At 37.8% G+C, this 21,546-nt stretch overlaps 1 protein-coding gene across 1 annotated transcript; it reads left to right on the top strand.

The window, feature by feature from the left end:
* The first annotated feature begins 2,494 nt into the window (after positions 1-2,494).
* Positions 2,495-20,048, top strand: LOC139144522 (matrilin-2-like). The gene is made up of 17 exons (XM_070715220.1): positions 2,495-2,498; positions 2,684-2,806; positions 3,358-3,483; positions 4,858-4,980; positions 5,559-5,675; positions 5,873-5,995; positions 6,114-6,233; positions 6,410-6,532; positions 6,700-6,821; positions 8,167-8,286; positions 8,758-10,130; positions 11,292-11,447; positions 13,811-17,626; positions 17,911-18,072; positions 18,384-18,469; positions 18,652-18,735; positions 19,255-20,048. The coding sequence occupies exons 1-9, from the start codon at positions 2,495-2,497 to the stop codon at positions 6,795-6,797; spliced, it is 957 nt and encodes a 318-aa protein (XP_070571321.1). The 3' UTR covers positions 6,798-6,821; positions 8,167-8,286; positions 8,758-10,130; positions 11,292-11,447; positions 13,811-17,626; positions 17,911-18,072; positions 18,384-18,469; positions 18,652-18,735; positions 19,255-20,048.
* The last annotated feature ends 1,498 nt before the right edge of the window (positions 20,049-21,546 follow it).

Raw genomic sequence — 21,546 nt, 5'->3', positions numbered from 1 at the left:
CTGGGCAAATGGTAGCATCAAAAGGTCAACCCTGCGACGGACGGCTTGACCCTTTGATGATCCGCATAGCGACGTACGCTACCCCGCCAACAGATAGCTGCGTTTCCACAGCTAGGCAAATGGCAATGGCACATTTAACTATGAAGGCAAAACGAAATACATGTTGGTTGAAGTTCGTCAAAAATTAAAATATGCAGACACTGTAGGAGATAGACTCGATCTTGCCATTAATGACAGTGACAGCTCTGCTTCTTTTGAGAAGATTTTAGATTTTACGTTAGAAAATTTTATTTCTTTTCGGACAAACTATTGAAGATTTATTTCGCACTCTGAGCAAGAGAGCGTGTTTACTTCGGCGATTGTATAAATTTATTTTATTCACCTCAGAAAAGTTCTGTATTACGTTTTAATAAAATCTGCTATTTATTGCCGCTGTGTAGTTTGGGGAAATAAACCCTAAAATACACTGTAAGAGTATACAAGATGCATGGAAAGAGCGCTTGGATTTCTTAATGCTGATCTAAGTACCTCAAACGATTCAAGTTTTGAAGCAGCCAATGTTTCTTTTTCAGTCAAACCACTCACTTTTTTGTTTCACACCTGCTTAAGCCTGTAGACAAATGTCTAATACATACTCCATCAACTTATCTATCTGATAAAATTTTTCTATTAAATGATGTTTCTAGTTACCAGACACGCTCTGTTTCTACACGTCAAGTGTTACTCCTTCAATTCCGTATTGGGATAGGGCAAAGAACGTTTCCTATGAGTGCTTCAAGTTCCTCGAATTTGCTACCAGATGCCATTTGTTGTAGGCCTTATCATGCAATTTTTATTGCTTGATTACAATGTTTTATTAGCTAAATTAGATGAAAAATTTGTTTTCCTTTATTCTTTGTTGTTTGGTTTTTCACATTATTGTTTGCGTTTTAAATATGTTTGATTTTATCCAATCGCACTGGATTTTTATTTTATCTATTTAGGACCCAATAGAATGTTTCAAGCCTAATTTGGTAACTTAAACTCGATTTCAGCCTGTAGCTGGGCAATTCTATTATGGAAAATAAATAAAGAGAATAATTGTTCTCGTTTGCTTAAACCTTTTTCTTTAGACGGTATCAACGAATGTCTTTTGGCGAACGGTGGATGTCAGCAAAACTGCCACAACACAATTGGAAGTTTTTACTGTTCGTGTTACGATGGATATAACCTGGAAGGGGATGGCACTTCATGTGAAGGTTTGTTTTATCATAACTCCATCCAATACTCTAAATTCTGTACACACTTCAACAATGACTACAACGAATTGAGTAAGGTAAACTGAATGAGTGCCCTCAATCTCGAAAGAATGAAATGCTGTACTCAAATAAATGCACTCTAGAAATTATTTAGTCCTTTCTCAGCTTACAATATTACTTTCATATATTAGGTAAAGTATATTGCAGTCGTTAAATATTGGCAATTCTGTGTCATTACTGTTCGAGTAAAGGTGTTGAAGCATTGGTTGCCAATGACTAGCATTAAGTTTTCATTTCTTTCGTAGAGAGGTTCTTACTCAATAAACTAATTTCACACTTCACTGTATCTCCCAGACATCAATGAATGTGAAACAGCCAACGGTGGTTGCGAGCACGAATGTGAAAACTATGGCGGTGGCTTTGAGTGTTTCTGCGTACTGGATACCAGCTTGCCGCCGACGATTCGTCGTGTGAAGGTAAATATGGTTTATCACACATCCTCTCTCTCTCTCTCTCTCTCTCTCACTCTCTCTCTCTCTCTCTCTCTCTCTCTCTCTCTCTCTCTCTCTCTCTCTCTCTCTCTTCCTCTCTCTCTCCTCTCTCTCTCTCTCTCTCTCTGATATTAAGTAGAATCATCTCTCATATTAAGTAGAATTAGAATGGTCTAAAATGTTTTTGGTTTAGTTTGGTTTGAGAAGCAGGTTGTGGATTTTTAAAATATTATTCCACATAAGAACATAAAATATAAGACAACAAAATTGTTACAAGTAAGAATGGCTAGCCTCATCATTATGTGACAATCTATACTTATAAGCCTACATAAGATTCAAATAAATGCGCGATCCTGAATTTTTATTCTTTGTCCTGAAGTTTTTGGTATTAATATAAGTTTTAAGTTCAAAGTCGACCTGCCAAGACTCAGATTTTAAAGTCATGATTTGACATTGGAAAATGGACATCATTGTACTCAAACAATCTCTCTACATCTCAGATTCCACCATACCGTAAGAATCAAGTACTTCAATAGTGAAGGAGAAATATTATTTCTAACTGTTAATCCTTAGTATGATTAAGACAGTGAAGAAGAAATAGCACAAAATATCGCCATTTTTCTCCAACGCACGAATGTTATTTTATTTCTAAGGTCTGGGCACATAAACATCCAAAATAAATAAATAAATTGTGTTTGTACAAAATCTTATAAGAAACAAGATAATTTCATGAAGGAATGCGTTAAAATTACTTTTTCTTTTTCCATGGGTTAGTTCCTTCTGAGTAAATGTACAAAAATTCAATCATGTAAAGGACTGAAGCCTGGGCGTTAAAAAAATCTAACATTCCTCTTTTAGATTGATATGGTATGAAACTGAAAATATCGCCAACAGATTGGCCTGTACGATATGATTATTGTATTTATGACACTACATATTGTCCTTTTCTTAAAGACATCAATGAATGTTGGAAGGGCATCGATGGATGCAACCAAAACTGCCATAATACATTAGGAAGTTACCATTGTACGTGTGACGACGGCTTTCTTCTTCAGAGTGATGGTCTCTCATGTCAAGGTGAGAATACAGAAATTATTAACAATTCCATGATTTTCACCGATATACTTAAGTTAACGATGCCTGAAGGATTCGCCAAGAAAAACAAGAATTCCCGTCATTGTAAAAACTCGTTTTACATAATCTAGAAAAACATATCATGCTAGCATATATAACGTTGAAAGAGATATACAGAAAATGTTGATATGGACCAGATCAGACGGTTCCATATTTTGAGTCTTTGTCCTGTTCAAAATTTGTGATTTTGCGGTCGAGTGAAGATATGTGCAAGATTACTTTGTTGCCAATCGCTGATAAATTAATCTTACCGTATATTACCTTTAATTTTTAAATTTAAATTCTCTTGAAAGCCAAGTTATATTGCCTATTCGATTGAGATATGATACAATGCTGTTAAGAAGCATAACGTGTGACTAATTAACAGTTTTGATAACGCAGTGCTTGTAAAGATATTGATAGAAGCACAACAGCATGCCATTATTTCACGCTGGATGTTAGCGTTTGCATTGAGTGATATCATTCTCCATACTTACTTTTGACATAAAAATCAGATGTCGACGAGTGTCAGCTCGGAAATGGAGGATGTGAACATATCTGTGTCAACACCGAGGGGGCTTATCGTTGCCAGTGTCACATTGGCTATGTAGTCGATTCCATCGATGCTCAGAATTGCATAGGTAAGGAGTATATAATGGTTTATGTGAAATGTATGAACAAACATGGTTGAGAAACATTCATAATGATACAAGGAAGTGTGGAATGCAGAGGAATAAGCTCCGAACTTACAGACTATTTAAGACAAAATTTGAATTTGAAAGTTACTTGCTAGATATAAGATCTTTTACCTATAGGAAGTGGCTGACAAAACTAAGAATTTCGGATCACAACCTACAAATAGAACTGGGTAGAAGGTCAATTCAAAAAGTTCCTGCAAATGAAAGATTCTGCAAGCATTGTAAGTTTTAATTGAAGATTAATTTCACTTTGTAATAGAATGTCCAAAATACAGAGCTTATCGAAATAGTCTATTTTCATCCACTAGTTTGTATAATCCTGGCTTTCTTGATTTGAATGATAGAGAAAAGTTCATGTATATCTTTACTCACGAAAACAAACTACCTCTTGCCAAATTTATTTCTTGTACGTTAGTTCCTCCCCCAGCAGCAGCTTCATCCAGTGTTTGCTGAGTTTTGTAATTTTTGCCTTACCGCACTCCTTGAGTGTGTTGTTGAGCAATAAAGTAAAGAAAAGTAAAGTAAAGTATTGTTCTTCCGATGTCATTGCATAGCTTGATTTCTCTCTTCAAATTGTAGGCTGCATACTCTTCAGAGCGGTAGTGTAACGTAAGCATAGTGTTACGTGTAGAAAACGAACAAAAGATGAACTCAGCAGTTTCCGTATAAAACGAAATTTATTAACAAAAACAAAACTAATTGTTAAGTCAGGGATAGAATGAAACTGTAAAAGTGTACAGGCTACTTATCTCAGCTTGGACGGCAAAGCTCCAGTCTCAGAGTTGTAACAGTCAGTCTGAACAGTCCTTAGAACAGTCCTTTGGCTTGCAGGCTTGAAGTTGCACAAAGTCAACAGTATAAATCCAGCGTGGCAGTGAAGGTCTTGAAAAGTCTTGAAAATTAATACTGCTGGAGTTTCCAAAGACTTGAAGTAACACGCAAGAGACACAATCCCAAAAGTCTGACTGGAAGCTGTGCACATCCCTATTTATACCCATGTGCTTACATAAGAGCATATAAGAACAATCTAGAACTTTTATTGACATGCTAATTACTGTTCTAAAATTATCTCTCTTACACAACTTACTAAATTTCCAGAACATTCCAAACATGACTAATTGAATTCAAGGTTGTGAGGTCATTAAGGGCAGTGACCTTGAGAATGTTCTAGACTAATTGAACTCAGGTCATGATGAGTGTGGGGGAAAATGACCTACATAACAATAGTACAGTCACACTAAACAAACAGTGTATCCAGTGTACCAGTATACATGACGTGACATGATTCCTTACCATAATTGTCTTTTCATTCTTCAGATATAGATGAATGTATCGATATCAATCACGGATGCAACCACATGTGTACTAACACCGTAGGGGGCTACACTTGTTCTTGTTTCAAGAATTTCGTCTTAGCCTCTGACAATAAAACCTGTGTTGGTAAGTTGGATCTCTATAAACGTGCATTTTAGCCATAGTTACTCCTTGATACGAGACGGCGGTATTTCGGACCAATTTTGGACCAAGTCCTTGGCAAGAGTTTCCTTTGAATAATGTAACCTGAATGATGTTACACTAATTGTGTATCACTATCTTTCAAACCAAATCGCTGAAATCCTTGCCAAGATTTTATTTTCTTGAATTATTTAACAATTCGCGTAAATCTGTTTTGCACTTTACCACGTCTCTATCTTGATTGGACGAATAACGTGACGAGAAATGACCCAGAAATCTGAGCTGAAAAGAAATGACAATGATTCAGCTACCATCAGCTTCCACTGAAGGATGAATCTATACCAAGGTGATCTGCATAAACATAGGGTAGAATGCTTTTCAATAAAATGAATCTCAAAAAGTAAGATGGAACACTCATTTTTTTCATCGCATTTATTGTCCACACACCGTGACGAGGAACATCTGCAATGCACATTACGAAATTGTGTAGCGTACCATAAGCTATTTTAAGGCTAATCTCGTTTTTGCTAATCATAGGACTCCTCGTCAATTTTCTCCTTTAGTTGTTGATCAGTGTGAAGGACATACCTGCGACCATACCTGTGTCAGTGTTCCCGGCACACATATTTGTTATTGTGACACAGGTTATTTTCTCCAGCCTGATAGAATGTCGTGTTCTGGTGAGTTACCATCTTGTCTTTCTTCTGTGTAAACCCTCATTCTGTTGTACAATAAATGTAATTTCAAAATTTCAAAATCAACATATAAATTCTAATTCCTAAACATATCTTAGAAATAGATTCGAAACAGTTTACTGAGGATCAACATGTCTGTCTATGTAAGTAATTCTGTGTCTATTATCATATCTTCACGGTAGATGACGACGAGTGCACGATGGATAATGGTGGATGTGATCAGTCATGTCAGAACACCATCGGAAGTTTCATTTGCGATTGCAACAATGGTTTTACATTGAGCAACGATGGCAAGACCTGCATCGGTAAGTTCTTTGACCTAAATACTGTGTTCTACGTAGACATAATGGTGACATTGAATAGAAGCTTCACCACAGATACCCATACGTCTCATTTCATCTTTCAAACATCCTTCCATTTCAGACTTGGACGAATGCTTAGTTGATAATGGACATTGTTCCCAAGAATGTACAAATGTCGCCGGCAGCTTTGAATGTACGTGTTTTCAGGGTTTCATAAAAGACACGGCAGGTCGATGTGTCGGTAGGTATCGTTCTCCTTAAAGCAATGACTTCGCAATGTGGTTCATATCCTGAGTGTTTTGTACATCAGAGTAAGACAAGCCTGGAGGAAAAATCATTCTTACAAAACATCATTAACAACGCAGCATTTTATCCAATCACACATTAAGCATTTGTTTGTATTGACCTTCATAACAGATATTGATGAGTGTACTGACGGGTCTTCGGATTGTGATCAATACTGTACGAATACCGAAGGTAGCTTCCAGTGTAGTTGCGAAACTGGACTTTTCCTCGATTCCAATGGAAAAACCTGCTCAGGTTAGTAATGTTCTCAATTATGCAATAATAATCTTACAACATTTTTCATATGTAAGGATAATATATTCCTAAACAAATACTAATGCGGGCTGAACAAAGACCATCGAACTTTAATTTTAAATTAGACTAACGCCTTGGTATTTATTGTGTTATTCTTTGCTACATAGACTCCGACGCATGCGCAAGCGGTTTACACGGCTGCCACACACTTGTACGAGCGTCCGTGGTCAAGTTATTTGCTCATGTCATGATGGATATGAGTTGATTTCCAATGGGAAACACTGTCAAGGTAAATTTTTAACATAAAAACTGACAATGGATTCATTGTTGAATGACTTAGAATGGAATGTTGACAAGACTCAGTCTAACACAGGAAGATATTTTTCGCTTTTTCATGCAACCTGTTTCCATACTTCGATACTCTATAGTACCGTCTGTCAATGTTATCGCCTATAGAAATCTTAAAGTTTGGCCATAGCTATGCTGCACGATAAAATAAATAATTATTTCATTTTGACTTCTTCAACAGTAGTTTTTTTTTCTTAAACGAAAAGCGTACTTTGCCTCTGCTATAATATATCAATATCTAAATTGGCACAGGCCGAAGACATGTTTTCAGGCAAATATATTTATGTTAAGGTGAAGTACTACGAATTACGTCAAAATTAAGTTGTGGTGTCATTTTCTTGAAACTTTGCACAAATATTCTTGGAAGTTGTGCAAGTGCAAAAATGAAATAAAAAATGGGGGTCACCGCGCTTGTTTCCATGGAAACGGACGTTAAAATGGCGTCGTTAGAAATAAATAAAAATGATATAATTCACTTAAACTAAAGAAAGCAATTATAAAACGCTTAGCAATTGAGTTATTTTAATAAATACCATGACTTAAGATCCATATTTATTGAATGTATAGTTTCATGATGTTTGTGAAGAAATTTTTAACATAAGTATCGATTACAAAATGACGATATCGAAATTATATCACTATATAATTTTCGAACTTTCTTCCTGTCGCTTTGAATGGTGTCATTTTGACCAAACTTGGCGAATAAACTCCTGACACAATAGCATTTAGTTTACACTTTTAATAAAAGGGTGTCACCACGCTACTTTTTACAATATCTCCAGGTGAATGGGTAATTTGCGCCATATAAATGGGAGAGCAATGTTAATTTTTCGCTCATATTGAATAAAAACCAGCTTCCAAGGGGGTCGAAATATGACAAGGTTATAGGTCACATGCATTTCTAAGACACTGGGTCAAAAATTAGGTAAAAGCGCAATTTCAACAATGACAGGTGATGTTAAATACATGCGCTACAAAATAACCCATTTGCGGCAGGCTGGAGTTATATCTGGGCACAAACGTTCTAAAGCGTGTGCGCGTCCGAATTCGTCGCCCTTCACCTTAAGTGCCATCAAAGTCGGGATGGAAGGACTGTGGTGGCATCATTCACATTTCTCCGCACCTCTGGTTACCTGCCAGGACATCGTTTGAACGTTGAGACAAGTCGTTCTTAAAAGTAACTGTGATTCGCAATTTTTCAATAGAGTCTCCCAATTTCAGTCTCCAAATTTTCATTACACTTCCCAAACTTAACCTGACCGTCCTAATCTTCATTATTTTCTCAGATGTTGACGAGTGTTTGGTGTCCAATCCGTGTGATCAAACCTGTCAAAACTTCATCGGTGGCTACAATTGCAGCTGTGATGTTGGATACATCCTTCATTCCGACGGAACCACATGTCAAGGTAAGTAATATAGACTTGTCATTCCCATTGCAGCTGGCGCTAATTAATTATATAAGGCAACTAAAATACTCTTTCTGCCAAATATCCATTCAAGTCCGTAATTCTTCACCTCAATGTGATCAATGCTTTTTGAATGTGTGCTTTTTCAGGGATTGCAAGGGCCTGAAACAAGTTCATTGGACTTTACTATATTGTCATGTCATATAATCTAAAGTTTGCTTGAATTAATGAAAGTCCCCGTGTTATTTGCTGTATTAGGCGATCATGTATATTTACAATATCATCGTGTTTTTTATGCCAAACAGTGAACCAGGCCGATGTTCAATATGTGACAAACAGTGTGTTGTTTAAAGTCGAACTTAATTGATTACGTTCAATGGATGCATCTCTTTGCATATTTGTCGATGCAATAAGTCTATGACATATGGCATCGGTTTACTTACAATCTTTCCCGTTTCTGATCGTTTTCAGATATCTGCGACAGAAACCCTTGCTTGAATGGCGGAAAGTGTTTCCCCTCTGTTTTTATTGGACCGATGTGCAATTGCACGGGAACTGGCTTCGAGGGTGAAAGATGCGACGTTGGTTTGGTAATATTCTCAGGTTTAGACTCTCTGAAGATAGGCGTGTCAAAGCCTGTCACTCTACAAGCTAAACCATCACAGGATCTGGTCGTTACAGTGTCGAGCGATGACTTGATTGTTAACCCACCAAGTGTGGTTGTGACAAAACAAATGACCTCTGTGGAAGTAACAATAACACCAAAGAAATCTGGAGTTGTGTCGGCAGACTTTCACCTGTCCGGATCAAGTGCTACTGATTTCAAAACACACACCACCACTATCGGTTGATGTACAAAACAGTTTTGAAAAGTTTGCCATTGACGACTACACCATACCGAAGGGATGTCATACCGAACAGCTATCACAGTGTCCCGAAATCCTCAAATTTCACCATTTCTGTCATCAACATCGCAATGGTACCAACTCAAAGAAATGATCACGTTTTCTTCACATATGGTATCGCCTTCGTCAACCACGCCGACTTTTCTATTCCACTTTCAATGAAAGGCGTTCAGGTTGTAAAATCTAGCGACGGGACTTTCCGCTTATCCAGCGTGCCCTCACGAATGACCCCTGATATGGGCATGGGTGTATCCGATCATGCACAGTGTATGAGATTCCAGTAACTACCTTCGATATGCAGGAGTTCGTACAGACTAGTTCGTTCAGCAGTACCTACCTGAATTCCATGGATCGTCATCTGCCCAATTGGATCTCGTGGATATATACCGAATACGGACTGGCTTCCCAGAGCAGTATAACCTCGAAAGTTCTGAAAGGTTCCGACATTAACTTAATGAGTCCCTGCCATGGTGCGCCAATAGTCGAGGATGATCTGTATTCAGCGTTTACATTTAACAGGCAGACACAGCTGTCAGTACTTGGTGACAAGATAGCACTACCGGAATCAAACGATCCTGATCAGGCGTTATGTTTGCTTATCAGTCTGTGTGATCCAAACACAGCTATAATGATGTTTCCACCAGATTCCACACAAGGTCTTAAACGTCTTGAAATAGTTCGAGTGTTGCAGTCAAATGGTTTTGATGTAGAAACTGTGGGCTAGGGTTTTCCTCTGAGGGAAAACTTCGAAAAGACGACACAGAGATCACACTGTGGAATGGCGACCATTCATTCACTTACTCTCAGCCTGATGGGTACAACTTATGGCTTGAAGCACAAATATCAAGGGACACTCTCACTGGTAGCACAGGAGATTTATTCAACGTGTCAATAAATGGACGCTTAGTATTCATGCTGGCCGTGCAAGATTTAGATCAGGTATTTTATAGTCAAGATAAAAAAACAAGGGCCAGGTTAAAACTATACTATGTGTATTTATCTGGACGTTACACTGTTTCTTTGTTAGTAAACATATGTTCATATCTGACAGCATGTCTCTCATTTTGCAATTATGAATTTCTCTCATCTGAACTTATTCGACAGTTATATGACCATTGTGATGTCATCTATGTAAATAATTCCCCGATATCTGGACATTTTACTTGAATTTGACTCTAATGGTCACCTTTCTACTAGGCTATATGACAAGAGAGATGATTTCAACTTTAGTATAATCAATTTTCCACACCTAATAAGTAATATTCCACTCTCACCTGCTTATGGGGTATACATTTCCCAGCTTATTCGATATGCAAGAGCATGCAGTTCATATGGTGATTTTGTAGAGAGACATGGCCATCTCTCTTACAAGCTGTTAAATCAAGGTTACACCAGAGCAAGACTTGTCTCTACATTCAAACGCTTTTTTGGCAGGTATCGCAAGCTGGTAGATAAATACAATATCTCTCTTCGACAAATGATCACTGTGGCATCGGTGACGTGGGGCCTTAGTTAGTGACCACCACCTATCTGACTTACAGATTGATATATGGCGGGTGCCACATGTGGGGCAGGATGCGCTTACTATTTTCGAAACACCTGACATCACTTCTTGGTCTTTTGGCCAGAGGTCCATATATCTTTCTTTCATGAATTTGACTTTGTTTGTGTACCGTCTATTTACTGTCTGTTCTGTGCTGTTTTGTGTCTATGTTTACAACTATTGTCTTACAATTTTGACCTGGTGTTATTGGATTATGGATTGGTATGATTGCGATTATCTAACAACGTTTGGTCACTCTTAGGACTATATATGTTTTTCTCTATATTACTCGACAACGCTTATACTTACACGCATTTTTACCTTTAGAAGTAGTCTGCCATCGCTGTGTTACAGAACATATCCCTGTATGAGGACAAAGGCAGCTCTAATCAATGTAAGAGTCAGTAGCATAACCATATGGTGCATTTGTTAGTATAACCCTCACTTTATTAAACAAGGCAGTTCACAAACAGACAATTTTGTCTTGTTCTTAATATATGAAGAAGTCAGCATTCATCGAAATTCGGTTCATTCATTTTTTATTTATTTACTGACAGGTGCTGAGCCATCTCTATCAGACGAGAATTGATGCATTGGTGTCCTTTGAAAGTCAGATTGATATTGAATTATCATTCCAAGCTCTTGGTTTGCCTGTAACATTACAGCTTACTGGTATTGTATCAGCCGTGCAACTGCCTATCTTTCACTAGGAGGTATGGATAAAACATTTTGAATGTTAAAGAGCATTTTTAATCCTTTGAGCAATCGTGTATACATCTTTGAGCACATGTGATCGCCTATCACAGTATCTAATTCATTTGTATGTGAACTAGAGTGCATTTAATTTTTGATGTCATTTACAAATACTGGGAGATCGGTTCACCTTATTCCTCTACTGAGATACATGTAACTGAAGAAGTTATAACATTTGAGCTTAACGTCATACGCTGCAAATATCAGTGCCCCTTGAATATAACAACAAGAATTGCATGTATCAACCTGTTTGTACACACACACACACACACACACACACACACACACACACACAGATGAAATTGTAAAATCAATTCTCCAGCATCCCTTATATATATATATATAATATATATATATATATATATATATATATATATATATATATATATATATATATATATATATATATATATATATAATATATATGTAATATATATATATATATATATATATATATATATATATATATATATATATATATATATATATATATATATACAAATTACTTCAAGTACTAAGTAATAATGTCTGTTACACTTACGTTTTATGCATCTTGCAATCTTAAGACAGAACTAAAATGTCTTTAGCCCATCACTCTTTTATATGATTGGAACGTACCATTGTATTGTTTTCGTAGGTGGCATTTAAAGTTGATAAATAATATTTCTTTTGGTGTCGACATTTTGAAACCACGTCAAGGCGTTTTCAATAGCGTACATTTCTCACGTTTGATAATGTGCAGCCAGATCTTTAGGCTGACTTCCTGCTGGCTGCCAGCCTAAAGATCCACAAGCTGCTTGCAATTGCCAGGATAAGTCTTCATGCCCATTACAGGGCTCGAAATTAGCGGTAGTCCCACGTCCACAGACTACCAACTTTTCCCTGGGGCTACCAAAGTCCATCAAATGGTAACCCTCATGGACTTCCAAAGCCTGGGACATGAAATTCAGTCAGTACTTGGCGTGCCATGTCCGGTCTTTCACTTTTGGACGAGCAAAATGTAGTCAAACCCAGCTGGATACAGTAAGGTCAGACTTCTACTTTGCGTTGCTAATTACACGGACGACCTTGCGATGGAACTTTGTAACAAAGTTTTCATATCTCAACTGATGTACCTGGATGACAGGCACAGAAAATAATGGCCAATGAAAACGTATTTTCATTGCATTTTATCAAAGTGTATCAATCACAAACTTCTCTCTACTACAGAAAACTCGTGATCTTTTTTAGCCCTGCTGAGAAGGTGATGGTCATTGTCATGACGACTATCAAATTTGACATACAACTCTGAGAATGAAACGGGTTGTCAATACAATGATAGGTCGCCAAACATTTTAGTGTCACTGTCGTCAATTATACCAGTTTCTCTAGGGTAATAAAGGTGTGCAAGTATTCACATCAAATGACTAACAATTCATTTCATGGGCACAATCTTGAAAATATCTTTTCTTCTTTGATCAATGAAAAACTTCCCTAAACTAAAATATGCATGGGATACCAGCCATTGTTACTGGGCTACCTACTTCCAAAATGGTAGCCCAAGTGGACTACCTGGCTGAGGGAAAAAGTTAATTTCGAGCCCTGCGTTATAAGGTGATTGCTGGGTCAAAGGTATCATTTATAATGCCTAATTGTCAATGGGATTCAACAAGGTGAAGGTGTACATCGGTCTTGCTTATAACACCGGCAAGACTCGCTTCACTAATCATCATGCAATATTTCTGTAACAAAACGTATAAGAGCAACACTGAACTATCAACGTTTTTGGCGCTGTTTAGAACGATGACAAGGTCTTTGACGTGTCATAATCAATTATTGATAAAGGATCGAATTACTCTAACACAAGCAAGCGATGTAATCTTTGTATATCAGAAAGCTGCACATTATCAATGTTGACAAATCTACGCTATCAAACAAATGCTCTTACTTAGTTTCAAAATGTCACCACCAAAACAAATATTATTTATCGAAAATCTGAATCTGGAAAACAATACAATAGCACGTCCCAACCATATGAAAAAATGTCTTGGGTACGGACATTTTAGTTACGTCCGGACATTGAAGGGTGCATTAAACTTAAGTAACATATATTATTACTTTGTACTTGATATAGATATATATATATATATATATATATATATATATATATATATATATATATATATATATATATATATATATATATATATATATATATATATATATATATATAATGAGAATACGTGAAGAACGTTGACAGTAGCAGCCTTGTCTGCACACTGCACATGTCACTTAGTTTACATGTTTCTAGTCATTTTAAGTGTTGATGTTCATTCTGTCACAGGAACCGATCGTGAATGGTGTGGTCCTGATGCCGATCCTCCAGGATTTTTTGCTAACGTGTGGTTACATGTTAGCCCATTCGGAAACGAATTTTTCGATAAACTTTTTTCGGCACATGGAGCAGGTATTTATTCATAAACTATGACGTCACCAAGGAAATGAACACCATGTCAAAATATCCAATGTTGCAGATTATCCAAGACGCTTTGCCTGAAGCCCGGCTACTCTCTGCACTATCAGAAACTTTCAGAGTGAAATAAACGAAGAAACAGACCCTGGATATCAAAGAGATTTCACAAATCTCAGAGAAATGACCGAAACCTTGATTTTGAAAATACAAAATGCAAGCGTCGCTATTGCCCAAGGCAGTACTGCTGACATACCAAATATTTTGTCACCGATCAAGAGATACATTACGACCATGCAGGGAGTACTTCAATCCTTGAAATCACAAACAACTGGGCTCTACAGAGATGCAATTGTTGACATTGAACGTTCCTTGAGAGTTGTAAAAGACAGAGTTGAATCATCAATGCATAACTATGTCTTACAAGTATTGAACATACCAAAGCCTGTTTCAGGATTTGGATTGAGATTCGAGGGAGAGCTAAAAATAAAATCATTAAAAGTAGGTGCTGTTGAAGTAGAGTTCGTATTATCTGAAAACGTCGGACGCTGTAGCAGGTTTAGTGATGTTTATGACTTGTTGGGTGAAGGTCGTGCTTTGCGAGGTTTGATTGCGTTGAAGAGGAGGTTCAACACAAAGTATAAGTTTGTAAAAGCCTCCAAGGGTGCGGGTGGAGAGTTTGCAATGTCTTTGACAGATAACAATTTTCTCTTTCGATTCTTTTGGTTCGTAAATGTACTTGGAGTGTCTAAAGAGACTACTGTTATCATTGGCCAAGTGTTGTGCGATACCAGGTTGATGGTAATGTGTGGGATGTGTGTTATGCATCCATCTACGCACAAGCGACAATATTTGTGTCCTGGTCTGATCAAGAATGGACAGTTGGGGGCGAGTTTGGATTGGGATGCAAAGCTTTCCGATGAGAATGACTGAAGCCTTGACCAAAGCAGCTGATAACTTTGGTAAGCAGGCAATCGTCGATTGACTAAAGCACAGGAGACGATCTCTGCAGGACAATCAGCCCTACAAAGGGCACAGCAATGGTTCGATGAAAAGAAATCTGAAGTTGATGAAGCAAATGTTGCATTTGATAACGCAGTTTTGAAATTAAGAAAAGCACAGCGGAATCTCGAAGATGCCAGAGATAGTAGAGTGGAGAGTGTACGAGATTCAGTCAGAGATAAAATAAACAACGTTGACAATATATGCACAATAAAGTCTTGCCGCGATCTTGCCTTCCAGGACTAAAAACGGGAAAGTGTCGTGGTGCCTGGGGAATCACTCTTCCTTGCTTGAAGACAGATAAATGTGCAATACAGATATATGACCCTATCTGTGTTCTTGGAAATGCGGGATGTCACGTTATCAGAGGTCTAGCATTTGTTGGGTTGAAAATAGCAGATGGTGTTCTCGGTGTAGCGCTCCGTGCATTGGATGCCGCAAAATTTGTTGTGCAGACTGCAGAAATAGTTGTAGACGAGTCACGAATTGTTCTCGATGTAGCCAAAGCAGGATTAGATATTCTGAAAGCGTCTGTCAGTGCAGCCGATTTCCTTCTCGAAGGAGCAAAAGTAGCAATTGAGCTCGTTAAGGACGCTGTCAAAGTTGGTGTCGAGGTTTTCAATTTCATCATTGAGTTTGGTTTGGGTTCGATTGTAGACTTAAAGAGAGCCAGTTTTGAAATAACAGTTTCAACGGCTGACGTCTTCGTATTTAAAGTTAAAATAGAGGTAGACCTTTTCAGACAGGGTATGCAAGAGGTAGAGGTGGTAATTGATTTCAAAAACCTATCTGAAAGCATCTCGAATGCAGCATTAAGAATTGTGAAACTACTGGGTGAGCTGCTACTACCACATAGGAGGCGACGGTCACTAGATAATTTGGGTTCACATGCCACTGACGTAACAACCGCTGAATCTGAATTCATGAGAGATAACCACATGCCACATGTGTCGGGGACTGATGAAAACAAACTCAGATTAGCCATGTTTGCCAAGAAGTGTTCTCGTTTCACAGAGCTCATAGGATTTCTGATCGAAGCTGTCGATGTTCTCCATGAAGTTTCTATGTTATCCGAATATGACAGAGGCAATGCATCATTGACTCTCACAGAGACAGATGAAATGTTAGGCGATATGTCGGGTGCGTCGATCACCATGTCTGATTTGAATATGACAACAGCATCCTTTGGTTACAATATGACGGAGGCCACTCTCAATTCCAATATGACTGAAGAAGAAATCATGTCCCATCTGAGAGACATGAACATGTTGGAGAACCCAGTGATAAATGAATCAATGAAGGCATTAGAAATGTTAAAAGATACAGGTATGGCGGGGATGTCAATGTCTTCCCAATACCAAATTCTTGGGCCTTGGAAGTCTGCTGTGGAAAATGTTACGCGAGAAACATTCGAACATGATCAATGTGCATCTTTCGAAGCTGTGTAGCATATACTTTCCATGAACTAGCTGACATGTACGGAGCTGTTGAGTTGCCAGAAGCTGAAACGATGAGGTCTCTTCTCACAAGCGCTGAAGACCATTTTAATTCCCTTTTGATGAACAACACACTCAGACTTGATGATGCAGTAGAAGTTTCACAAACTGTAAAATCTGCCTTGGAGGAAACAGTTGAACTGAAAGTTTTCTGTGCGTCTCCCCCAGAGATCTGGCAACACCCATTGAATCAAAGTGTCCTGTCCGGACAAACTTTGACTTTACATTGCAATGCAAGTGGGGATCCCGAACCAAGGTACTACTGGTATAAAGATGGCAATATTTTACCCAATCTTGATATCAATGACCTGACAATTGACGATGTTAATAGAGATGATACAGGGCGTTATCAGTGTGCCGCAAAGAATCACATAAGTACTATTCTGTCCGATGAAGCATTTGTTGATGTATTTGAACATCCTGTTGCCACCGTGCATCCATCGGAAAACATTATTCTTCAAGGCATGGAACCTAATTTTAAGTTTATATGTAATGTTAGTGGTAACCCAGAACCAATGGTGGTGTGGCATTTCACTCCTGACACTAGCACCATTAAGGAAATCGTCGCAAATGGAACAAGGACATTGACTCTGAGTAACCACAGGTAACAAGTTCTGGTAAATACTCGTGCACTGCCAGCAACATCGTCGGAAACTTTACTTCACAGGAAGCTAAGCTAACAGTCCGGCGAGTATCAATTGGCGTGCCTGTGAGTGAAGCGATATTTGGCTTCTACCAGTCCATATTTGAAGATGAACTTCCTGACGTAATGGTGAAAACTGATGACAAACATGATGACATTACAGAGGCAAGGCTGCGAGAGAAGCTGAAAGAGAGCCTCAGTCAACTGCTTATGGTACCTTCACAACGACTTCAAATAAATAAGGTGGAATACTCCATCACAACGGATCAACTTCATGGGGTCGTCAAGATCAAGATTTATGGAATGAACTATACTGATTATACCACTGGCATGCAGTTGAGAAATGAAACTGAAATACTGTACAGTCAATCGAAGAAGAAGTTGACCTAATGCAAGAAAGGCTTGAAATTGCCGCTTTGGATGAGATAGTTTTATTTCAAATAGGTGCCTTCTTGATTAACATGAAAAGTGGAACACTATGGACCAAGGGACCACAGTTAACCTGTCCTGGAGGCCAAGGAATTAGTGACGAATTCGACTTTCTATGTGGTAAGTTACATGTAAGACCTGCCCTTCTGAGTGGTCGAAACATATCCACTATAATTTAACGAACGATAAAATATTTGCGTTTTAATACTTTCACGAGAGCAAAACATGCGTAAATAATATAAGAAAGAGAGGAGTTGAGTTACATATGAGATCTCAAAATTTGTTTATAAAATCGCTAACTTACGTAAATTGTAAAGTGACAATAATTGAAAGGTAAATAATTATGGGTCTCTCTCTCTCTCTCTCTCTCTCTCTCTCTCTCTCTCTCTCTCTCTCTCTCTCAGCCGAGTGTAAGCCAGGATACTACCGTTCGTCCACTCATATGTCAAATTCGTGCTTGAGATGCCCAGTTGGATCGTACCAGCCAAGCGTAGGGAACGACCACTGTGAATCGTGTGGACCTGGTTTAACCACTGAGACTACCGGCACAAAAGAAGCAAAATCTTGTACGTGCACTATATTAATTGCCATGCTTGTGACAACAGGATAAGTTCCTATCAAAAAAAAATATTGGCATACCTTCTTTACCATCCTTTTAAAACTTGACCACTCTTGTCTCATTCTATGACGATTTTAAACGTACACTCATTTAGAGGTTGCAGTGCGTGTCATGAATAGCTAGAATACTGTCTCGCCTCCCATCTTGATACCGTCGTAGCTTTAGCAAGCGTGATGTTCAAGTTAAGGGACACACAAGACTTCTTGGTTGACCGTCTGTTGTGGATCATTAATATTCATAATTATTTATTTGCTACAGGTATTGACGAGCCCGTTCCAACTACATTAATGCAGGGGGCAGCAACAGTTGTGACATCAGACAAAACTCCACTTAACGATTCTTTGGTGAGTATGGGAATTAAATGTTAAATACAAAATTGTAAGGGTAGCATTTGGTACTGCAGTTGCGATCACAAAGAAGCATTATTGTATGGTAGGGCCAAATAAAAATAACGTAGAGAATCATGAGTGAGGATCTCGTCAAGTTAAACGAATAATCATCTTTTAATCGACTTTACTCTATCTAGATATCAGAGCAGTCATCGTCCCTCAGTGTGGGCACTATGCAGCCATAGCTGTAAGCATTCTGTTCGCCCTGGCTGTTCTCGGCGGTAAGTGCATAAAACTAGCCACGACGTTTATAGACATCTACAAAAGATTATGATCCATGTGAGACTGTACTAAGGAAAGTTTCATTTAATAAATATCTCCTTCTCATTGATAGACATCACAGAACAGTTACTGATGTACTCAATGTATGACTTCAAAATGGTCACATGGCACATGTGTGTACTAAAGTACTGACACAGAAATAGATTACTAATGATAGACTGAGGACGGACGATTGTGATTGGAAGCGCGTTAATAATACTTCATTGGCATACACAAACCGTGATGATATCCAACATGCCCATAGGTTTGTTGTTCGCAGGTTTCAGTATGTTTACAAGATCGTGTTTTCTGTTTTAGTAAAAATGTCCTTGATCTTCTAGAAAGGCTGTTGAAACTATAAATACAAAATTGCAGTGAAAACGCGAATGTCAAACATGTATCTACAGTCATGTGAATGACCAAGCATTATCTGTGTATGACAAAAGTCAACTGGGGACTTTGAATTTGATTCATCCTAGGTGTGATGATATACCGACTTTGGAAAAGACGCATTTCTACTCCCACTGAAAAGACGAAAGAAGATATGATGATAATGACGAGTGTACCAAATTATAGAAACACAGAGTGTCTGTCTCAGATGAATACCTATGCATTTGGAAACCCAATCTATACGACTGCATCTGAACAACAACAGCAGTGTGGACAAACAGACACGCAGAGAGACGACAGAACAAATGAAATCTGTATGTGACCATGGATTGAGCAAACTCCTGCACAATTGTAGGTTTTGGACAACTCGCAATAAGGGCACTTTTGTTGATAGTGACACACAAAATGATCACTAACAAAGTACACGTACGATAACTTTCTATTTCTCGAAGTGAAACCATTTTTAGTTTAATATAAAAGTAAAGCATAAAATGTTATGTAGTTTTATTTTGATGTCATGATTTTGGATTTAACTGATGGTTTTCACAACAGTCATTGGACATCTTTCCCATTTGTTTGTAATATGCAGAGCCTTATATTGATATTATGTCGTCTTTGCCATTATACCCGTATACCATATATGGATATTCAGGGGAATGTGTATGAGAATGATTTTGCATGATGTCATCATAGAAACCTTTAGTGATGGTAAGCTGGTACATACAACAACAATGAACAACAGTCTATTTGCTCTATGTAACGTTGAAATCGATGTAACTATATTTTGAAATTTTCTCCTCTCCTGGATTTTGTGTAATTTGGGGATGTACTGTGGTTAAATTTTCTTCAACATTTCTCCAAATAAAGATTTTTTGTTTAAAAATCTCAGGTGTTTTGAAATTTTGCGGAACATGCATGGTACCAGCTATCCTTTGAATGACATCGCTGGACAATAGGCCCATAGCGTTATTGACGAAACGGAAACTCCTTCTAGGTACGAACTTCGGCTCTAACTGTTTTACGTAGTCTATATATACTCTACAGATATTACGCATCGTATTCTGTCGACACATTATTTTGTGATGCATAGAATTGGTGACTCATAGTTATTTAGTTATTCTACATTGACGGTATTTTAATGATAATCAGAGAATGTAAAGCGATATCAACCGAGAAATAAAAAAGATACCAAGGTTGTGACAATACGTTGTCGGTTGTCGGTTATTATAAATTATCAATTGACGTTTATATATTTTAACTTGGGCGTCTTTCAAAGTTCTTTTCGTTTTCAACGAAAGTTGAAAGATCTACTGATCGGCATTTCGTATATATATTCCTACAAATAATATATGGCACAAAAGCAACGATTTAGGCATCTAGAGAGAGTTATTCTGACTCAACGAAATCACAATTAGTACGTTTAAGTCTGCTGCTTGTAATATACATAGGGGATTGCACAAAATGTCCGTCCCCAGGGAGGGGTTGGGGAGAGGGTGTCTTGGGCTCAGGACAGGGGTACGGGGTTCTTCTTCCCATGTTTATTTTATTTTAATACGTTTGGACTATGATATGTATTGCCAGTAAAGAATACTGCAAACTTTGCTGTCATTGGTCTTATGTTAGCACTGGTTCGTAACACTAACAATTTCTTTTTCTCCTTCGCCGTGACACGTATTTGTCCTTGACAAGCTTAAGTAGACTTGGTAAAGTCTGTGATTTGTGAATGTTAATGGAAAATGACTTTTTTGACACATTGTGAAAGGCTTATTGTGTTACCAAGCTAATGCATATTACCATTACTTGATCGAGCTAAATTTGAAATACGATAAAGAGTCACAAATATTTTTAAATTGCCTTGATCTAACTGTGTGCCACAAGTGACAAAATTCAAATCGATGATCGACGTTAATTATCCACCTTGTTTATACTCTGCTTGACCTTATGCAATTAATGGTCAACAATGACATTCACGTTATTGAAATTGCATGCGTATCAATGTTCGACATTTAGTCATCTAAATAAACATAATTTTGGTCATATTGTCACGTCCTTTGCCGCTTTCGCAAAAAAATAATGAAAGCAGGTGTCTAATGTTTATGTAGTTTTATTTTGACGTCATGATTTTGGATTTAACTGATGGTTTTCCAAACAGTCATTGGACATCTTTCCCATTTGTTTGTAATATGCAGAGCCTTATATTGATCTTTGTCGACTTTGCCATTACACTCGTGTAACATATATTGATATTCAGGGTAATGTGTATGAGAATGATTTTGCGTGATGTCATCATAGAAACCTTTAGTGATGGTAAGCTGGTATATACAACAACAATGAACAACAGTCTCTTTGCTCTATGTAACGTTGAAATCGATGTAACTATA

This window comes from Ptychodera flava, chromosome 11 (genome assembly GCF_041260155.1).
Source record: "Ptychodera flava strain L36383 chromosome 11, AS_Pfla_20210202, whole genome shotgun sequence".
NCBI lineage: Eukaryota > Metazoa > Hemichordata > Enteropneusta > Ptychoderidae > Ptychodera > Ptychodera flava.
This window is presented reverse-complemented; position numbering and strand designations above follow the sequence as displayed.

Bases quoted from the DNA above. Each gene is read 5' to 3' on its own strand.
- LOC139144522 (XM_070715220.1), top strand. The intron at 3,484-4,857 runs GTAAGGAGTATA...TTCATTCTTCAG, and splicing joins CGATGCTCAGAATTGCATAG to ATATAGATGAATGTATCGAT. The intron at 5,676-5,872 runs GTGAGTTACCAT...TCTTCACGGTAG, and splicing joins TGATAGAATGTCGTGTTCTG to ATGACGACGAGTGCACGATG.